Source organism: Hemicordylus capensis, chromosome 7 (assembly GCF_027244095.1).
Source record: "Hemicordylus capensis ecotype Gifberg chromosome 7, rHemCap1.1.pri, whole genome shotgun sequence".
Taxonomy (NCBI): Eukaryota; Metazoa; Chordata; class Lepidosauria; order Squamata; family Cordylidae; genus Hemicordylus; species Hemicordylus capensis.
Genome location: NC_069663.1, coordinates 32,254,982 through 32,275,184, shown reverse-complemented (window position 1 = coordinate 32,275,184; position 20,203 = coordinate 32,254,982). Strand labels below are relative to the sequence as shown.

At 50.3% G+C, this 20,203-nt stretch overlaps 2 protein-coding genes across 15 annotated transcripts in view; both read left to right on the top strand.

Moving 5' to 3' along the window:
- The first annotated feature begins 1,924 nt into the window (after positions 1 to 1,924).
- On the top strand, positions 1,925 to 9,299 carry NDUFS5 (NADH:ubiquinone oxidoreductase subunit S5). Of its 3 annotated transcripts, none has more exons than XM_053268859.1 (3): positions 1,925 to 2,083; positions 7,127 to 7,344; positions 8,966 to 9,299. In XM_053268859.1, exons 2-3 carry the CDS (start codon positions 7,129 to 7,131, stop codon positions 9,077 to 9,079), a joined length of 330 nt encoding a protein of 109 aa, XP_053124834.1. In that variant the 5' UTR covers positions 1,925 to 2,083; positions 7,127 to 7,128; the 3' UTR covers positions 9,080 to 9,299. The 3 variants fall into 3 exon arrangements, with proteins under 3 accessions (XP_053124834.1, XP_053124837.1, XP_053124836.1); XM_053268862.1 differs by having other exon boundaries at positions 8,961 to 9,299; XM_053268861.1 differs by lacking the exon at positions 1,925 to 2,083 and adding an exon at positions 3,769 to 3,914.
- A 3,270-nt stretch (positions 9,300 to 12,569) lies between these two features.
- MACF1 (microtubule actin crosslinking factor 1) overlaps positions 12,570 to 20,203 on the top strand; it is a 362,956-nt gene continuing 355,322 nt past the window's right edge. For 6 of the 12 annotated variants that reach the window (XM_053267998.1, XM_053268004.1, XM_053268005.1 and 3 more), the window contains exons 1-2: positions 12,570 to 12,588; positions 13,404 to 15,560. The gene's annotated coding sequence lies outside the window, so the exon portion shown is untranslated. Of the gene's footprint in view, positions 12,589 to 13,403; positions 15,561 to 20,203 lie in introns of those variants that run through there. The other 6 variants (XM_053268001.1, XM_053267996.1, XM_053267995.1 and 3 more) reach the window with 3 other exon arrangements.

Below are 20,203 nucleotides of genomic sequence, written 5' to 3'. Positions count from 1 at the left end.
GACTATACATGCATCATTTTCAAAGTGAACCTGGGTGCAGATCCCCTCAAATGCAGGATGCCGATGGGAAAATGTACTACTGTATGTGTGTGGAACATGATCTGTGACTAATCATGTGTGTACAGATCTGTATATGTATTGTATGCAGATTGTACATGCATTAAAGCAGTAGCAGCTGGTCTGAAGGAGCCAAAGGAAGCAGCTTAGGTGGCTCCTTTCTCTCCCGTCCAAGAGCCAAGCTTCCTGCAGGCTGGCCATTCATCAGGCAGAGCTGTGCAGTTAACCCCGCAGCTCTACCTGATGAATGGCCAGCCTGCAGGCAGTCCAGCTCTCGGGCAGGGTGGGAGAGAGAGGAGCCATCTGAGCTGCCTCATTTGGTGCCCTGCCCCACCCCAACCCAGCTCCTTAGGACCAGCCGCTACTGCATTGAACGTAACACATGAACAGATGACTGATGGAACAGCAACAGATCGAGCCGAAGTCCTCTCTGTGTCCTCCTCCCAACACTGGCCAGCCTAGTACTTCCAGGAGGCCCACGGACAGGACTTGAAGACAACAGCCCCCACCCCCCAATCAGCTCCTCAGCGACTTGTATTCAATGGTATATTGCTTATGAACATGGAGGCTCAATTAAGCTATCATGGCTACTAAGTGTTGTGGCTGTTGGTTTCCCCGAAGGAAGAATTCAATTGTGTGGGTAGCAGCCTTATACTGAGCCAGACACTTGGTCCACTCGCTCAAAAGTGTCTATGCTGTTTAGCAATACCTGGCCAGGCTTTCATGGTTTCCGATTCTCTTCCGCTGAGCTGCAAAAACACAGGACATAGGAAGCCGCCTTCTACCGAGTCAGACCTTTGCTCCATCTAGCTCAGTATTGTCTACACTGACTGGCAGCTGCTCTTCCGAGGTTTCAGGCAGAAGCCTTTGCCAGCCGGGACTGGAGGTGCTGCTAAGGACTGCACTAAAATGAATGACAGGGAATGCCCACGGAAATGCACGGGATCCTCCCCAGTGGTCACGGGAATGCATGGAATTTCCAAATGGCAGTTGGTCATTTAGAAATCCGGTGCATTCCAGGGCCATTTGGTCCACACGGCCTGGCAGACTGAATTTCTCCAGGGCTTCAGGCAGGAGTCTCTCCCAGTCCTACCTGGAGGCGCTGCCAGGGATTAAACTTGGGACCTTCTGCATACAAAGCCGGTGATGTCCCTCCGAGCTAAGACCCCAGCCCCAAGTAATACTTGGTCCTTTCCCACCTGTTTCGGTGGCGGGGGGAGGGGGTTGTAAATTGCCCCCTCCTCACCTAAACAATCTCCAAGGAATGCCTGGAAAGAGACCGCACAGTCTCGTATTTTTCCATCCATCACATTCCATGGAACTTTAATATAAGTTAATTAATAAGTTCAATTTACGTATTGCAATGTTGTTATACCCTTCCCCCATTTTGGTCCAGAAACTACGGTGACAAATATTTATATGCTTATTTTTAACAAAAGTTCCCAAGGTGGTTTGTGTAGATAGATAGATAGATAGATAGATCCTTAAGGCTAGCTAGCTAGCTAGCTAGCTAGGTCAAAAATAAATAAATGCCTAAAAGTGACAGCTTTCCACTGCTTAATAAAACTGCTGAGCCTGAGGCCCTGCGGGTTGAAAGACGCTCGGCCAAGAGAACAAGAAAAGCTGCCACCGGCGTGAACGTGTGAGCGTGGCAGCTGCCCATCGAGGGGCAAAGCCCTGGAAAAGGACAAGGAGCCGCCTCCTGTTCCCGCTTCTGGCCAGCAGAGGGCGCCGAGCGGGGAAGGAAGAGAAGGAGCGAGGAGGAGGTTCGGGTGGCGCAGCTTCCACCGCCTGTCCGCTAGGAGGCGAGCAGCCCTGCAGCGGCCTTTTCCACCTCTCTAGGATGGTGTTCTCTGTGGTCTCTATAAGAAGCCGGTGGTAGCCGTCGCTATCTGGAGGAGGAGCGGCGGCTGCTGCTGTCACCAAATGTCGTGAAAGCGGGCGGCGCGCGCGACGGCGTTGTCGTAAAGGTTCTTCTGGAAGGGCAAGCGAGGAAGAGGAGGAGAACCGTGGAGCGAGAGAGGAGGTGGGTGAGGAGGGGGCAGGCAGAAGGACCCCCCCCCATTCTTCATGAACCGGGTCGCGCCTCCAATAAAGGGGCGGGGCGAAGGGAAGATTGGGGGAGGGGCGGCTCTCTCGGGGGTGGCCAACGCCAGACGCAACTAGCCATGAGAGTGAATCCTCAGGCCCTGGCTGGCTGGCTGGCTGCCAGGTTGGTGGCCAGATCCTTGCGGGGCGGGTGCGCAAGTTATTCAGCTCCTCTTGCTCCAGCTGCGCCTTGCAAAGGGGAAGCTGCCTGCAGGGTGGGAGCTTGCTGGTGGCCCCCTTTGCCCAGTGGCCCAGATGGGGCAGGCAAGTCCCACGGACGGTGGGAATGTTCACACTTGCCCCCCCCCTCCACAAGATACGGTTGGACTACAGCTCCTCTGGCCAGTGCAGCAGGGGCAGGTGGGAGTTGTAGTCCAACCACCACATCTGGGGGCCCAAGTTTGAGAACCCCTGTCCTACTGGATTCAGTGGGGCTGCTCATGAGTAACCTTGCCAGATTGCAGTGTTCCAGTGGCACGTGCCCCCCGCTTGTCTCTTCCCAAATGGTTCTTGCCGGGCAGGCTAAGCAGGCTGCATGGCCGATGGCTTTCTTTTCCCGGGTCTCTTGTGGACTTCGCTGTCAAGCACTGTTCCCTTTAAGGCGTGTGCAGGTGTTTGTGCTCACAAGTTTTTGAATGATCGCTCAATTAATTTTAGATCCCGCTCAGGTTGGTTTAGGAAGGCCCCACTCTGAATGCACATGTGAGCACACACTGCCTTGATACTGCCACCCAGAACAAAACTCATTCTGCACAAAGATGAAAAAAATTAGAAGGACCGCGGCCTTCAAGTACAGCGCTTTTTCTCCCAGCCAACTCCATGTTCACAAAGGCTGGGTTGAATGCAGAGTCTTCTTCCAATAGAGCTGCTTTGAGGTTGGTGTCTCTAAATCTAAGCTTTCCTTGGACCCAGCCATGAACAAGCTTGACACGGTGTGATAACCCAAAGGCATGAGCTGTGAGGCTGTACACTGATACACCCTGCATGAAGACAAGCAGCTCACTGAGTACGGAGTCATCTGCAATTTAAAAAGCCTTCCTTGGCTTACATTAAGAACTCCATATACCCATATTTATTATGTTTTGCTTCTGAGGGGCACCAGATCTGCAGAGTACAGCTTGGTATGAAGTTACCCATAGATGTGCACAGGAATTCCCTTGATGTGCCTTCCTCAAAGATGATGGATTGGGAGTCCTCAACAGAACCCATTCGAAAGAATACTACTTACCTGAATAAATTAAGTTTATTCTAGTCTTTGACCATCATAAAGTACAATACAACATATTTAAATATTCACACAGTTTAAATGTATTAACATTCAACAGCAAATTAAGAAGTAGATTAAGAAGTTAAACACTGAGACATTAGAATATTAAAATATTGAAAATACTAAATGGCATAAAATATGGCAATGAATAACACTAACCCCTTAAATAACATACTACCTGTCAGCACTCAACTTGGAATTCGTTGACAGACAACCTGTGTCATATCTTAACTGTTGCAGTGCAGAGTACCTAGCAAGGGAAGGGTTCCAATCGGAGAGCAATAGAGAAACATACATTGATCGGCTCATCCTGGCAACTAAATGGAGACTCCTTACTTTCATTTTAGGTCTTTGTTCAGATCCAATAGGCTGAGAAGCTTTGCTATATTTGGGGAGGATTAAAGTGGTGGTGGCGGCGGCTGGTTCTGTCTAGCTTGTGCAGCAAAGATTCTTGGGAGAAAGATGGTGAAAGAGCCATCAAATCTGGGATAAAGGTATAATGGTAGGTTTACTCATGAGTAGCTCACTGACCTCGAAAGGGGGGGGGGTTCCCCTGCTTTGTCAGGGGTGTGTGTGTGTGTGTGTGTGTCTCCAGAATGATCAGTAAACTTCGACCTGTTAGAATATGCCGCTGGCAGCCAGCCACTACTGTGAATATTTTGTGCTAATCTCCTACATTCAATGGAACATTTAATGTGTTCAAAAGAAGTCTATCTCTGAACATCGGGTGCCGGGGCAAGGGAGGGCAGCTGCTTGCGGGCTTCCCAGAGGCATCTGGTTGTCCACTGGGAGGAGCAGGGGCCTGAATAAATGGGTCTGGCCCAGTTGGACTCTTCCTGTGGCCTTCTGTATGCTGGGACCAGGTACCTGAAAGACTTCTTACTCTCTCCAAATCTGCTGGGAAACAGGGACTGCGGGCCTTTCTCTAGATACCCCCTCAGCAGAGGTTTGGCACGTGTAACCAGAGAGAAGGCCTTTTCTGTGGTTGCCCCAATGTAGAAGTTTCCCAAGGGATGCCTGGTATAGGGTGTCTTAATTACTGGCCTTCCAGCACCAGGCAAAGGCAGTTCTTCTTAGCCTGGGCTCTTGTTGTGGAATTGAAGCCAATTGTTCTGCACAGACTTGTTTTGGTTTGCAGACATCCTGCTGAAACAAATCTAATTTGCAGGAACTTGTTTCATCCACAGCTCACTGCTCGCATGATCCCCCCACCTCACCTGCTGTTTGATGTTTACTTTGTAATCGTTTTTAATCTTGTCTTATTGACTTTGATAACTGCCTTGAGTCCCATTTAGGTTTCAGATGGCTATTTTCCAGCTCACAAAGGTTTTAATAAATATTTTAAGAGTGTTTGCTGGGTTATCTTCTGCACAGGTCTTGAGAAATAGTTGTAGACAGTCTGATGTGGGGCATCTTGGTTTGGAAAAGAGGTGACTACAGGGAGACATGATAGCAATAGCAATAGAACTTACATTTATATACCGCTCTATAGCCGGAGCTCTCTAAGCGGTTTACAATGATTTAGCATATTGCCCCCCAACATTCTGGGTACTCATTTTACCGACCTCGGAAGGATGGAAGGCTGAGTCAACCTTGAGCCCCTGGTCAGGATCGAACTTGTAACCTTCTGGTTACAGGGCAGCAGTTTTACCACTGTGCCACCAGGGGCTATAATCATGCATGATATGGAGATAGTCTATAATCATGCATGATATGGAGAAAGTGGATAAGGAGACATTTTCCTCCCTCTCTCACAACACTAGAACCAGGGTGTCATCCCATGAAACTGATGGCCAGGAAATTTAGGATCAAAACAAGAATGGACTTTTTCACATAACGCATAATTAATCGATGGAATTGTCTGCTAGGGGATGTGGTGACGGCCACTAGCTTGGATGGCTTTAAAAGGGTCTTTGACAAATTCACGGAGGGCGGGTCTATCAGTGGTTACTAGTCTAGTGGCTATAGACCACCTCCAGCCTCAGAGGCAAGATGCCTCCAAATACCAGTTGCAGGGGAGCAACAGCAGGAGAAAGGGCATGCCTTCACCTCTTGCCTGTGGGCTTCTTAGAGACATCTGGTGGGCTACCATGGGAAACAGGATGCTGGACTAGAGAGGCCTTGGCCCTGATCCAGCAGGGCTGTTCTTATGTGGTGGTGGTGGTGGGGGGTGACCCCATCTCCACCACACACACACTTAAGCTGTGTTTATACATGCCCACATTCAAGGTGAAACGGAAGAAGGGGGAGGATCATCATCTATGCTGAGCCATCGCTCAGCATTGATGATGATCCTCCCCTTCTTCCTCTTCCCAGAGGAATTGATGAGAATAGGCAGAGGTGCCTATGGTGAAGAAGAAGAAAGGACCCCCAAGGAAACAGGATGGGATTGTGTTGCTGGACACCAGCTTAAGCAGCCTCGGGAATTGACTGAGGTGAATGAATGGGAAAGAAAGCTGTTAATAGTGATGGCTATAAGATGTCGCAGCTAAAGGAAGCCTCCCTGTACAGAGGTGGTCTATCTAACTTCTGAAAACAAGGACTGGAAACAGACATCGTAGGAGGCTGTCCACTCGATGCCCCCTGCTTGTGTGCTTTCCAGAGACCTCTTGGTGGCTGCTGTTGGAAGCAGGAGCTGCTGCACCTTGCGTGGCCTGATCCAGCAGGGCAGGTGTCTTGGGTCACAGGTTCTATGCATAGCCTTTGTCTTCAGGGTTTCAGATGGATATTTCCCAGCCTTGCCTGGAGTTGCTGCCAGGGATTGAACCTGGGATCTTCTGCATGCCAAGCAGATGCTCTTCCACTGAGCGTCAGCCCTTTCCTCACTGTGTTCGCTTCTCTTTATTCCCCCTTCCCAGGGAAAGCAAAATGTGGAGAGTTGTGGTTCTGGCTGAGCTTGGACCATGGAGGCTTTTGACCCTCTTCTCTCTTCCGCTTCTCCCCTTCCCTGGTATTGGAGAATCAGGGAGTTGCTCTCTGCTCTGGGGTTGAGCAGTTGTGGTGCCATTCTGATTTTGTCACCCTTGAGTGGGTATTCAGGGATTTGATTGGATTAGAGTTCTTGATTTGTTTTAAACATAAGAGTACTCTCTTCCAGAAGTTCAAAGTGGTTAACCAGTAAACAAATCATAAAAAAAGAGCAAAGAACCACACTCTCCAGAACTTGCCAGATGACCTTGATGCCTGCTGGGAAGCAAGAGGTTTTGCAGCCTCTGTGGTGGCAACCCCGAGGTGGATTTTCAGACTTCCTCAGACAGAAGATTCTGAAGCTTGTGAGTTGTTGCCACAACAACCCCACTCCTGTCTTGGCCTCTGCGGCCATCACTTACTGCAAGGGCAGGACAGTGAACAATGCCAGCTGACCTGACCTCAGCTGGTGTGTGAGAGTATCTAGGTTGATACTCTGTCCTAGGAGAGAGAGCTAGAGGTTGGGCCATAGCTTTTTGTTGGTTTGTTTTAAGCCAGGGAGAGAACTGGCAGGAGAGGGCATCTTTTCTTCCTCACCCTAAGAGGAAAGGTATCAATCAACCTTTATTACGGTCACAGAGCAGCATAAATCAGGAAAGGTAACCTTATGGGTCCTCTCCTCTCGCCCTTTGGGTTCTGAGAAGGAAGCTTTCTTGCACTCTTGGCCAGGACTCACTGGTCTGTGTAAGCTGCGTCTTTCCCCCCTAACGCCCTCCTCCTCCTCCTCCTCCTCCTCTTGCCCTGCAGCCATGCCGTTGTTTGATCTCCAGGAATACCTGGGCATTGACCTGGACAAGTGGTTCCTCATCCAGAGCACCACGCAGCCCTACAAGCGGGCCTCCACGTGCCACGCCTTTGAGAAGGAGTGGCTGGAGTGTGCCCATGGCCTTGGGCAGATGCGGGCCATGAAGGAGTGCAAGATAGAGATGGACGACCTCTTCGAGTGCATCAACAGGCACAAAATGGTGAGAGGGAAGCCGAAGGAGAGGAGGATGGGGGGCCTGAGGGGCTGGCCGCGAAACCCTGTGGCTTCTGGCCTGCAGTGTGTGATGTGTGTCTGAAATGGCCTCTCGCCACTGGTGGCTTGGATCAGTTGCTGGCTGTTTGCATTTGGTCAGGGGCCGGGAAGGTGGTGAAGAGGGCCCTGGGAGAACCTGCAGGAGTCTTCTGTGAGGTGCTTGCAAGGGTTAGCAAGCACTGTGTACTACTGTGGGTATTTGTATTCTGCTTTTCAGCAGTTCTCAAAGCAGGTGGCATTAAAGAAGAAAAAGAGAAGAGAGGTGCCTGTCCCCGAAGGGCTCACAATCTAAAAAGAAACAAAAGGCAGATACCAGCAGCAGCCACTGGAGGGATGCTGTGCTGGGGGTGGAGAGGGCCAGTTGCTCTCCCCCGCTAAACAGAAGGGCCGCCACTTTAAAAGGGGCTTCTTTGCTCAGCAGGGAGTCGCTAACAGCAGAAGCATCGCTACTCTTTCCCTGGGCAAAAATGGAGTGTGTGTCTATCAGTCAGTCAGTTTATTTGTTTAGCCATAGCCATAACAAAAATATTTGAATAAAAAAGTAGATAGTTAAAGCAACATAAGAAAATCACAGGACACTCAAACACAAAGATTGACTCAATAATTTTATTTTTATTTCATTTATATACTGCCCATCCCAGATTGGCTCAGGGTGCTTTAAATGTTAAAGGCTTTGAATTTTTTATATAATGTAAAAAATAAAAAATAAAAGCAGTTAAAATATTGACATAAAACTCATGTTTAAAACCAATTAAATATTATTAAAAGCCAGGCTGAAGAAGTGGGTCTTTACTGCTCTCTTAAAAGCTTCCACAGATAAGCCTCTTTTACTCATGGGGAGCACATCCCACAACCCAGGGGCGACAGCTGAGAAGGCCCAGTCCCAGTCCCAGGTGGCCACCAGATGAACTGGCAGCACCCAGAGATGGACCTCCGTTGATGATCGTAGTGAGCGGTGGGGATCTTGCAGGGAAAAGCATTCTCTCAGCCAGCCATAACTTTTTCTTGTGTTTGTCTTTCTCTGGATGCAAAAGGGGTCTACAGGTTGCTGGTCCCTTTTAGTTGCCTTCTAGAAGAGAGAATCTTGACAGGTGCAGCTTCTCATTCCGGGGGTGGGGGGTGGGGTAGAAAAGCAGCTCCATCTTCCTTGGCCTCTGATCAAGGCCACACACCCCGCCCATTTCTTTCTTCTCCCCTTCAAAGGAAACCCAAGCAGGGAATGGTGGAACTGCCAGCATGACCTTCTGTGCTAGCCAGTTGCAGACCAGTGAGCGAGAGCTCCTGAGCTTGGATCCCAGATGTCCTTGGACTGCAGCTTCCCTCATCCCCAGCTGCAGTGGCCTGAGGCTGGAGACGCTCATGGGAATTGTAGTCCAACAGCACTTGGGAACCCCTGGGTTATAGCAGGTGACCCAGACTCTGGAGTAGAAGTTGCTTTGAGCCCTTTGGGGACAGGAGGAGCACACAGAACCTCTGCAGAGATGCTCCGATGCTTGGCCAACGGGACAGGCTGGGACTAACGGGAGCCCTCACTGCTCTCTCCTGGTCCTCTTCCTCTGGCAGATTAGGCGACTGATGACCATCACAGCCCAGAAGAAGAAGTTGATGAAGGAGGGGAAATACACCCCGCCCGAGTACCACGCCGGCAAGCCAGAGACAGAGCCTTGAACCTCTGCTGCTGACTGGAAGGCAACAGAGGAGGAGGAGGAGGAAGAGGAAGAGCTTCTCACTCTTCTCATTTGCTGCTGGGAGATATAGATATAGATATATGTTTGATCAGTATCACCAATTTGTGTTGGGGCTGGAGCGCCTTAGCTTTGGCTTCTGTCGCTGCCCAGCGCTGGCCAAGTGAAGCTACTGCCTCTCTCTGGCTTCAATAAATCTCTCCTTTTGGGTCTTGAATGTTGCTGTTTGATTTTCTTTCCCCACCCCCAAATACCGGGTTTGCCAGCAGGGAGCAGGTGAAGGATGAAGATGGGGAAAGAAGAGCGGCTGGGATTTAATGTTGAACCAAATCCTGCAGCATCCTCTCTGTTCTGATCCCTTTTCCTGCGGTCTCCAGCAAGTCACCCACCATTGGCTCTTCCCCTTCCCTGAAATCTCTGTCTTCTGAGTCTGGGGCAGCTTCCCGGTCTCTGTCCTCCCGTCTCTTTCATGCGCCTTCTCTGGCACAGCCTGCCAAGGGGCCAGTAGGCTGTGTGGATGCCACTCAGGGCAGCGAAATGGGAACCAGGACAGAGACAGGCAGGTGTGAGCCAGCAGGGTGCTCTAGTGACCAGGAACCTCTCCTGCGCAAGTCCCTTTGAGTGAATGGGAGCCCCACATTGGGTAGGGGGCAGAGGTCTGCGTTTGGACGAGGCAGGGGCAGGCGCTCAGTGGCAGAGCACATGCTTTGCCTGCAGAAGGGAAGGGATCCTTCTGGCATTTCCAGTGAAAAGGACCTCACCGAGTGGGTGATGAGGGAAGCCTCCGCTGGACATCCGGGAGAGTCTCCCGAGCCGCAGTCCTTCCCCCCGATAATTCCATCCTGTCTGTTATCCATTCATGCCTTTTCCATTGAAGGGCAATTTTCTTCTTTGCTAGGTATATATCCTGCCCTTCCTCGAGAGCTTAGGGTAGCATACATGGTCCCCACTCCTGCCGTATGTCCTTCCAACAACCCAGTAAGGTAAGTTAGGCAGAGAGATTGAGATTGGACCATGCAACTCCCTGTGAGGATCTGAACCCAACTCCCTCCAGTCCAGTGCTCTAACCAAGTGCTCTTGTTTTGGGGCTCTTGTTTTGGGGCTAGCTGTGTTTTAATGTCTTGCGGTGGCAAGCATGACTTGTCCCCTTAGCTATGCAGGGTCTGCCCTGGCTGCAGACAAAAGGGAGACTAGAAGTGTGAGCATTGTAAGATATTCCGCTCAGGGGATGGAGCCGCTCTGAGAAGAGCATCTAGGTTCCAAGTTCCCTCCCTGGCAGCATCTCCAAGATAGGGCTGAGAAAGATTCCTGCCTGTAACCTTGGAGAAGCTGCTGCCAGTCTGTGAAGACAATACTGAGCTAGATAGACCAATGGAGTGACTCAGTATATGGCAGCTTCCTATGTTTCTAATGTCAGTCTAGAAGTGGCCTGGAGAGAAGGGACGTGATACAGTCCATGCCTGGAGGGTGTACAAAGGATATAGAGCAGCCCGCTCCCCTCGCTAGGTCCTCTGACTCTAGAAGCAGAACAAAACCAAAACAAAACAGGACTCTCTGGTAATGATGAGAAAATAAGCCCATTTGTGTCATCTCTGTGATCTGAGCTGCATTGCTTTGAGCACTTAGGACCCTGTTTGGCAAAGCTGAAAGACTGGTGCGCAGTGGAAGCCCTCAAGGCAGTTGAGAATGGGGCCAGAGTGGGGGATCAGCAGTTCCATGGGGAGGAAGGAACTGGTAGAAGCGCCCCCCGCCCTCCCATCCCAACTTCTGTCCTCTGCCCTAGAGCCTGGCTGCTGCAGGACCTCTTTCTCGTGCTTATTTTTTTAAAACCCAAGCCTCCAAGAAAAGTTTGAGTCCTCTGTTTGGGATGACGGAGGGTCAGGTTATCCTTCCAACCACTGTTGGGACTGTGTAGTTTGTGGGCAACCCTGCCAAGCCCACACTTTCATGCTTGGGTTCCCTGCAGTTGTTGGACTACAACTCCCATCATCCCCAAGCCACGGTGGCCAAAGGGCATAAGGAGAGTTGTAACCCAGCAACGGGTGGAGACCCAGCCTGGGAACTCTTGCTCTGTGGATGTCGGCAGCTGTGTGTTTGAAGGCCTCCTGTGGGTCTAGCAGAGGCAGCAGCCACCAGCTGGCCATCTTTCCTGGTATCGGTATTGAAATCTGCAGACCACAGCAGCAAGCCAGGGCATTTGAACTCGGTGGCTCCTGGCGGGAGTGGCTCATGTTTGCTAGAGTGCCAGGTTGGCCTGCTGGTTTCTTCTGCCCTCCCTACCGGCCTGGAACTGTCAGTTCCCTTCTGCTAGACCGTGAGGAAACTTTGCTTTGACACCATACCTGTCACTCTCATCAACTCACAGGGTTCTTTGCTTGCTCCAAGTTTACATTTGTGTCTGGCAGGTAGCAAGGGGTGTGTGTGTGTGTCTCTCTCTCTCTCTGCACCTGTGTTCAGTAACTCCACCTTCTGCTACTTTTCATGAAGCGGTTCAGGGTAGACCTTCCATGTGATGACATTCAGGAGTGACGGTCAAGCTTACTGCCGTGTCCTGGAGCACAGACCCTTTCTAGCAAAACCAGCAGTACTGGGATGGTGATGTCACAGAGGTCCAAAGTGCTGAAGCATCAAATGATAAAGTGTTCTAGCCTCTTTTGCTTGCCTAATGACTCTCTGGTGGTGGTGGTGGTGGTGGTGGTGGTGGTGGTGGTGGTAGGGAAAAAGACAGGATTCTGTCTCATTCATTGCTAAAGCTCCACCCAAGTCTGCTGTCTTCATTATGAGAAAGAAGGCATTTCTGAAAGGGCGGGGGAAAACCCACATTTTCTATGCCAGGCAAGAAAGGTCAAATTCATAGGGAAAAGCTGCAATTCCACAGTGAAAGAGCAGTGCATTTAGTGTACTTCACATTTCGAATACATTTTGAATTGTGTGAAATCCCCATGTGTGTGAGTTCTTTTCAGAGAGTGTATTCCTGAAACCTGGCTTTGCAAAACATCACATGGTTCCCAAAGTGGCAGGCACAGAGAAGGCAGAAGTGTCCCCTGCATATCCAAGAGGAAGCAGCTCTGTGGCACTGGCAAGTGGTTTCTGCTGCCAGTGCCTCCCGCAAAGAGCCCCAGCTCCTCTTTTCATCAGGAGCCATCACGAGCCTCCCGCACACTGTGGAGTCAGCGAGAAATCCTCCCTTGGCTGAGTGTGTCAGTTTCCCAGCTGCCCGCAGAGAAAAGCAAACAGCTAATTATGCCAGCCTGCCTTTCCACGGCAGCGGCAGCTGCGCTCTGGCCTTGCACTGAGGCTGCAGTGGGAACAGGGGAGAGGCCTGTCGGGAAATCAAACTGGGCCGTTCCTCCCAGTGGGCAAACCTTCCCCACCACGGCCCAGCACTGCGCCTCCATGCTGTGCAAGCCAAACTGGTGTGGGGAGGGGCATACTCACGAGGAGACCCATAGGCAGAGAAGGCTTGATTGTCGCGTCCAAAGGAGGACTCCTTCAGCAGGGGGGAGGTAGCTGAATGGGCTGGGACCCGAGCTGGGTGCCTGCTGATGTGTCTCCTGGGAGGACCCACTTCTTGTGGCGGTTGCAGACGGAAGGTGCAGGAATGGAGGGTGCTTCGGAGTCCCAGCGTGGCTGCCGATTGGTTGCTCCAGGTGCTGCTGGACTACAATTCCCATCATCCCCAGCCACTATGGCCTCTGTGGTTGGGAATGATGGGAGTTGTAATCCTACAACATCTGGGGTCCCAAGTTGGGAAGCCTGAATTACCCTATAGAGGGGAAGCAGGAGCGGCTGGGCCTGACGAGCCAGGCAGGCGTCAAGGAGACGTTTCTGCCTCCTGGCGGCGGCGGCGGTGGCGGCAGCAGCTTGGGTGGCTCCTCTCCCGCCCGGCCTGAGAACCATGCTGCCTGCAGACTGGGCATTCACCAGGTTAACCACACAGCTCTACCTGACGAATGGCCAGTCCGTAGGCAGTGCAGCTCTCAGATGGGGCGGGAGAGAGGGCAGCAACCCGAGCTCCCTCCTTTGGTGCCCATCCCGGCTTGTTAGGACGAGTTGTTACTGATGGGAAGGCAAGAAATCCTGTGAATGTGCAAGGAGCGAAATCCACAGCGAGGCAAATGCATGCCCATAATCCAGCAAAGGCCACAAGAGGCTCATGCAGATCCAGTCGGGGCGCATCTCCAAGGGGCCTTTTGTTTCTTTTGCCTTGGGCTCATATGTTGGGACACTGATCCGTGTGGTGGCTCCTTGCACCTGGGACAAAGCCAGGCAGTGATACCCAGAGGCGGCTGCACATTACCATGTGAACGTTTCCCCACAGATATCGGAGGCCCTGAGATGAGACGCCGGCCTGCAGCCAAGGTGCGGCTGCAAAGGCCCCCTCTGCCAGCCCTGTCCCCGGCCAATGCCTCTCCTTCAGCGGGTCCCTCAGAAGCGCCTCCCCTTTGGAAGGAAGAGCTCCCTCTGCTTCAGCCCAGGGCTCTCTGATGGAGTCATCATCGCTGGGACACAGATGGGTTCTGGAGCAAGCAAGCTGTTCGTTCCACATCTCCCTGCCACGCTTCAGTTGGTGGGAAACACGGATATGCCATTTCCCCTGGCAGCAGCAGCAGCAGCCAAAGGATGCAAAAACACAGGGAAGGGAGCAAGAACACGGGGGAAGACCAGCCCCTGAGCTCCTGGATTTTGCAGGGGCTGACGTGTGGGCCAGCTAGGAATGGTGGGGTCTCCTGCAGCTCCTCAATGGGGCTTGTGCACGAGGGCTTCCCAGTAGATGGTTGGGGGGGGGTGTTTTCTGCAACCAAGCAATTAAGGTAATCTGTATAAACCCAGCCTGTGTACATCACGCATGCAGAATGCATTAGAACAGTGTCTCCTGCCGTTCACAATTCATCACATAAATCTTTATATTGTTCAGTGCTTATCACATTGCATAAGTTCTGGTTTTGCCAGTCCTGGGAAGGGGCATGGGGAAGGCAGTGCTCTGAGGCTTCCCCCAGTCCGTGCCCTGGAAATCTTACTCAGTCCCCCTGCTCAGACTTCTGAGATTTCAATTGTGTTTTCACAGCCTGGAGGGCTAGAAACTTGAGAGCGAAGGAGCTGGACTCTGTGCTCAGAGACCATGCTCTGCGTGTTTTCTGTGCTCCTGTGGAATTGCAGCATATGCATGGCCCTGTCCACGGATCAGGGTCCTGTCTGTCTCCTACTCTGTTACCTGGAACCATGTCCAGAATCTCCTGCCAAAGACATTGTGCTCACCTTGTCCTTTATGTGCCTGAGCCCCAGAAAAATCCCTCCCCCCTCCGTCTCTCTCTCGCTGCAGCGACATTGACTGTCAGACAGGCCACGGACAACAAGAGGATTCAAAAGATGCAAAAGCACATATAGGTTCTATCAGGGAACCAGGAGTGGGGGTGGCGGGGACCAAACATCAAAGCGACCTCCCAAGAGGAGGGAAAGCAAGCCTCTGCTGATCATTGGTGCAGTCAGTGTAATGATATAAATAACCATTGACCCAAATCTGCTCAATGCTTCATGTGAAAAGCACAGCCTAAGTCTGGCTGTGCACAAACATTTGGATGGTGCTGTTGGGGCCCCCAGCTCAGAGCCACAAAGGAAAACAGTTCAGCCGCAGCAGGACAGAGAGGAGTGATGACAGCCAGAAAAGCAGTCTTCAGACGTGCGAGGATAAAGGAAAGGGTACCTTTGAGCATGTGCAGAGGCCACTCACCTGATCCCTGAACAACTACAGTCCAGCCCCAAGATCCAAAGTTAAGAAGGATACCCAGGAGGGAACTGGAGATACATATACATATATGTATGAAAATAAAACTTTCACTAAAATGTTAGGCAGGCAGGCGTGTCCATCCAGCTTGGCGTGAGCCCTTGTGCCTTCTCTCACCAAAACGAATGACTAGACATTTCACCTCTCTGCAAGATCACTGGCCCCAAAGACATTGAAATCAATTACATGCCCATGGGAAATGGGAAACAGAACCACAGTGGGGGTAGTTTCAAAGGCTGATGTGGTGGTGCTAATTGCTGGTTTGCAAAAATCTGTGAGGGAAGAGCTGTATTTAAGAGAGAGGGAGAGAGTAGGACAAAGCACTTGCCCCCCCCCCCCCGCTTCTTTGCTAGCATTCACTCTGGGCTGAGTCATCCAAGCAAGCAAACTCCAACTGTCAGAGGAAATGCTTAAATATCTTGAAAATGCTCACGCCTCCCAAGAGACTCTTTAAATCAATTCAAAATTTTAAACAGCCATTACACTTGGCAGCTAAAGAAGTTGGGGGCTTTGTGGAAATCTGCAGAAGGACCAAGGAAAGGCTGTGCAGCTGGGCCTTAATTCCAGTTGATGAAATAAAGGGAGAGCTAAGGAGGAAAAGAAATAGTATGAGAGGGAGGAAGTTGGGGAGAGACCGACTGACCACCTAGCAGCAAACAATTCCTGGAAGAGAGAAAATTCCTCCACATTTCGGTGAGTGAAGACTTGTCATGTGGGTGTTTGGGTATCCAGGACAGTAATAAAATTCAATACTCCTTGTGTGTTTCTTTGTATGATGCTGATTTAAAGGGTGCCTTGTCAGACGTCTGAGCTCTCTGCGGGGGAAATTCTAAACAAAGATCTTTTAAGGGCCTGCCTCTTGTTACTTGAATTAGTGTAAATGTTTGGTTTGTCCTGTTTTTCTTGTAATTAATCCACAGTTCTTTTTGCTTCCATGGAGTGTGGCAGGATTTGCCCTAATGCTCAAAGCCCTGGATTGGTTCCAAGAGGAAAGCCAGGAATGATGAGGGGGAGGGCTGTCCTCAAGGAACCTTTGTGAATACTTTCCCGTGTCTTCTTTAGTGGAATTCACATATATATGGATCACATGAGGGGGCTGAGGGCAGAGAGTTTCCTCTTTGGATGCTTGAGGCTTCTCATATTCTATTATGGGCATTATACATTACCTGAAATGAATACAGTTAGGAAATTCCTCCTCATGTGTAGGCAGAATCAATAACTATTATTATGTATCCCGCCCTTCCTCCAAGGAGCTCAGAGTGGAATACCTGGATTTCCACCATTTTATCCTCACAACAACCTTGTGAGGTAGGTAGAAACAGCAACACCCAAGGTCTGGAGAGCTTCCTAGGTGAGCAAGGATTTGAACTGAAGGCCCCTTGGTCCAAAGTGTCCAGTGCTTCAAACATTACAGGATGACATTTTTTTAATATACTACTTTTCAACTAAAGTTCCCAAAGCAGTTTACATAGAGAAATAAAAATAAACACAGGTGGAACCCTGTCCCCAAAGGGCTTGCCATCTTTAAAAAGCAACGTACAATAGGCCACAGCCACTGGGGGGATGCTGTGATGGGGCTGGATAGAGCCAGTTGCTCTCCCTCTGCTCAATAAAGAGAATCACCACTTTAAAAAGTGGTGATTTTGCTCAATTAGCATTGTTTTGGAGGGGTCATAGGAACGTAGGAAGCTGCCATATACTGAGTCAGACCCTTGGTCCATCTAGCTCAGTATTGTCTTCACAGACTGGCAGAGGCTTCTCCAAGGTTGCAGGCAGGAATCCCTCTCAGGTGCCTTGTAATCCCCCACCCCCGAGTTACAGTACTACCTGCATATACTTCATAACTTGTGTGTTTCCAAATCCTTGTGTGTAAATCTTTGTAGATATATCATGTACAAACAAACACTTTGTATATAATTGTGCTTTGGCAACGTACTGCATGCTTTGGTAGTTTGTTGGTTCAATAAAAAATTCTTGTCCTATTTAAAAAAAATTCTTGTCCTATCTTGGAGATGCTACGTATGCGGGGGAGGGGGGGCGGGACTTGGAACCTAGATGCAGAGGCGTAACTAGGGAAAACGGCGCCCGGGGCAAGCATTGAAATGGTGCCCCCCCCGTGCCCCCAACATACTACATTATACTTAGGTTTTTCCTCACAAGCGCCTGCCGCCGCCGCCAAGCCAGGCCACTGACTGGCCGCCAGGCGCCAGCAAAGCAATGGGGGGGGGCATGGGCAGCACGCAAGGGACCGCTCGTGGGGGAGGGGGTGCCGACGCGCTCCCTTGACTGCTGCAGTGCTGCTGCACTAAGCAGGAAACATTTGTATTAACAATTTTTTTAAAAAAAAAGTTAATTTTTTTTTTGGTCATGGCGGCGCCCCCCATGTGACCAAAAAAGATGGCGCCCGGGGCACGTGCCCCCCCTGCCCCCCTATAGTTACGCCTCTGCCTAGATGCTCTTCCCAGAGCGGCTCCATCCCATGAGGGGAATCTCTTCCAGTGCTCACACACGAGGTCTCCCATTCATTTGCAACCAGGTAAATGAATTACCTGCTTAGCTAAGGGGACAAGTCATGCTTGCTGCCACAAGACCAGTTCCCCGTTGGAGCCTCTCAAGGCACAGGCCAGGTCCTGGGCTTTCCAGGTGGATTCCTGCAGGGGGTCTTCTGGCATGCCTGAGGTGGGCTCTGCTCCATGCACCCCCCAGCCCAGACAGGGGCCCTCTCCTGGGCAGGGAGGTTCAATCCCTGCCACACTGGCTTGTTGGTCATCGATAGCAGAAGGAAATATTTCCCTCGCTCCAATGGGGCTGCAGCTGAGGCACGGGGTTGAGAGCATTTCCTCGGTTCTACTCCTCTATTGTTCCCTGGGTTTACATTTCCAGGTGTTCCACCACTCCTGAATTCCAGTTTAACTGGGATGGAGTTCCAGGAATGAACTGGGGCTTCTGTCATGTGCTGCAGTTTGCCGCTTTTCTCTCTCTTCTCCATGACCAATATCTATTGATAAGCACTTCCCCCAGGCAATCTTGATGCAATTCTCTGTATGATGGCTGTGTGTGTGTGTGTGTGAGAGTGTGTGTGTGTGTGTGTGTGTGTGTGTGAGAGAGAGAGAGAGAGAGAGAGAGAGAGAGAGAGAGAGAGAGAGAGAGATGTTTTACTGATGCACACATGCGCTCCTGCACAGCACTTGGGAAACAGACCATTCCCATATAAATTGAACCAAACGTTGGGATCATCTTCAGAGGCTCTTTCCCAGACACTTCTGCCTTTGGAGGAACTGGTCCTAAGGAGCCAGGGGAGGGGGGGCACCAAAGGAGGCACAGCTGCCTCTGCTCCTCTCTCCCCCATCTAGCCTCGTACCAGCATTAATGAGAGCTGCACTGCCTGCAGGCTGGTCATTTGTCAGGTAGAGCTGTATGGATAGAGCACAGCTCTATCGGATGAATTGCCAGCCTGCAGGCAGTGCAGGACAGAAGAGAGGGGCACAAACGGAGCTCCAGGAAGCAGAGAGAGGCAGCTGTGCTTCCTTTGGCCCCCCCCCCCCCCCCGTCGGCTAATTAGGACAAGCCACTCCTGTTTTGGAGGTGAGTGGGGGATGCCAAGGAAAGGGCCTTTTTGGTAGCTGCTCTCCATTTGCCTGGTGCCAAGTCTTACTGCTGCTAGGCATAGAGAAAGACATTCTTATTTGCCCAGACAGTTTAATCTGTTGGACGCTGCTTTCTTTTTAAGCTGCTGCTCTGCTACCCTTACTCAGTTTTTAGTCATTTTTGGAAATATGAAGACTATTATATTTTGCTTTTCAACAAAAACAGTTCACAAAGCAGTTTACATAGCAAAAGGAATGGGGAGATGGTTCCCCTTCCCTAAAAGGCTCACAATCTCAAAATTATGTATGACCATTTCTATGGTCTGTTGCAGGGGTTCTCAACCTTGGGTCCCCTAATGTGGTTGGACTACAAGTTTCATCATCCCTTTGGCCATTGTGGCTGGGGATAATGGGAGTCATAGTTTAGCAACATATGGGGACCCAAGGCTGGCAACCCCTTATATCCTGCAAGCCACTTGGGAAGTTTTTAACCAAAAGGCATGAAATGTTTTAAATAAATAACATTTAACTAACATGTTAGTTAAATAACGTTTAACTAACGTTTTACTGTTTTTATCTTGTAAACCGCCCAGAGACGTAAGTTTGGGGCAGTATAAAATATGTAAAATAAATAAATACATACACTATTTCCCCCCCATGCGATTTCTCACCACTTGATTACTCAGTGACTGGCAGCTGAACCAAGTCCACGGCAAAAGGCCAGGTGTGAGTCGCTTTGCACATGTGCAAATCATCACTTGCACGCTGCAGTCATCAAGTGATGGCTCTGTTACTCATGACAGACAGCACTTCAAGAATGTGCATATGTGAACTAGCCCTTTGCATAACTCTGTCTTTTCTGAAACCAGTGTTTCTTTGCACACCGCTGTTCCTCCCTGGGATGTGGTTTCACAACTGAGAACATAGGAAGCTGCCTTCTACTGAGTCAGACCCTTGGTCCATCTAGCTCTGTATTGTCTACACTGGCTGGCAGCAGCAGCTCTCTGAGCTTTTAAAGGTAAAGTGTGTCATCAAATCTATTTCGACTCCTGGCACCCACATTCTCAGAGCCTTGTGGTTTTCTTTTGGTAGAATACAGGAGGGGTTTGCCATTTGATAGAGCTGCATTGGCTGCCAAGAGGTTTCTGGGCAAAATACAAAGTGCTGGTTATAACCTATAAAGCCCTAAATGGCTTAGGCCCTGGGTATCTAAGAGACAACTTCTTCATTATGAGCCCCACCACCCATTGAGGTTGTCCGGAGAGATCTGTCCCCAGTTGCCGCCAGCTTGGCTGGTGGCCACACAAGGATGGGCCTTCTCAGTTGCTGCCCTGAGATTTTAGGATGTGCTCCCTGCTGAAATATGATCCTCCTCATCTCTGGCAATTTTTAAAAAGCATTTGAAAACCCACTTCTTCATCCAAGTTTTTTCAGCTTTTAAAATTGTTTAGGTTTTAATCTGTGTGTTTTGGGGTTTTATGTATGTTTTTAACTTGTTTGATGTTATTGTTAACTGCCCAGAGATGAAAGTTTGGGGAGGTATACAAATTAGATAGATAGGTAGATAGATGATAGGAGATAGGCTAGGAAGTGGCCTTCTAGTGAGTCAGAGTCAGACCATTGAGTATTGCCTACCCGGACTGGCAGCATCCCTCCAAGGTTTCAGGTGGGGGTCTTTCCCGGCCCTTCTTGGAGATGTTGCCTGGCACTGAACCCAGGACCTTCTGCATGTAAAGCAGAGGCTGTACC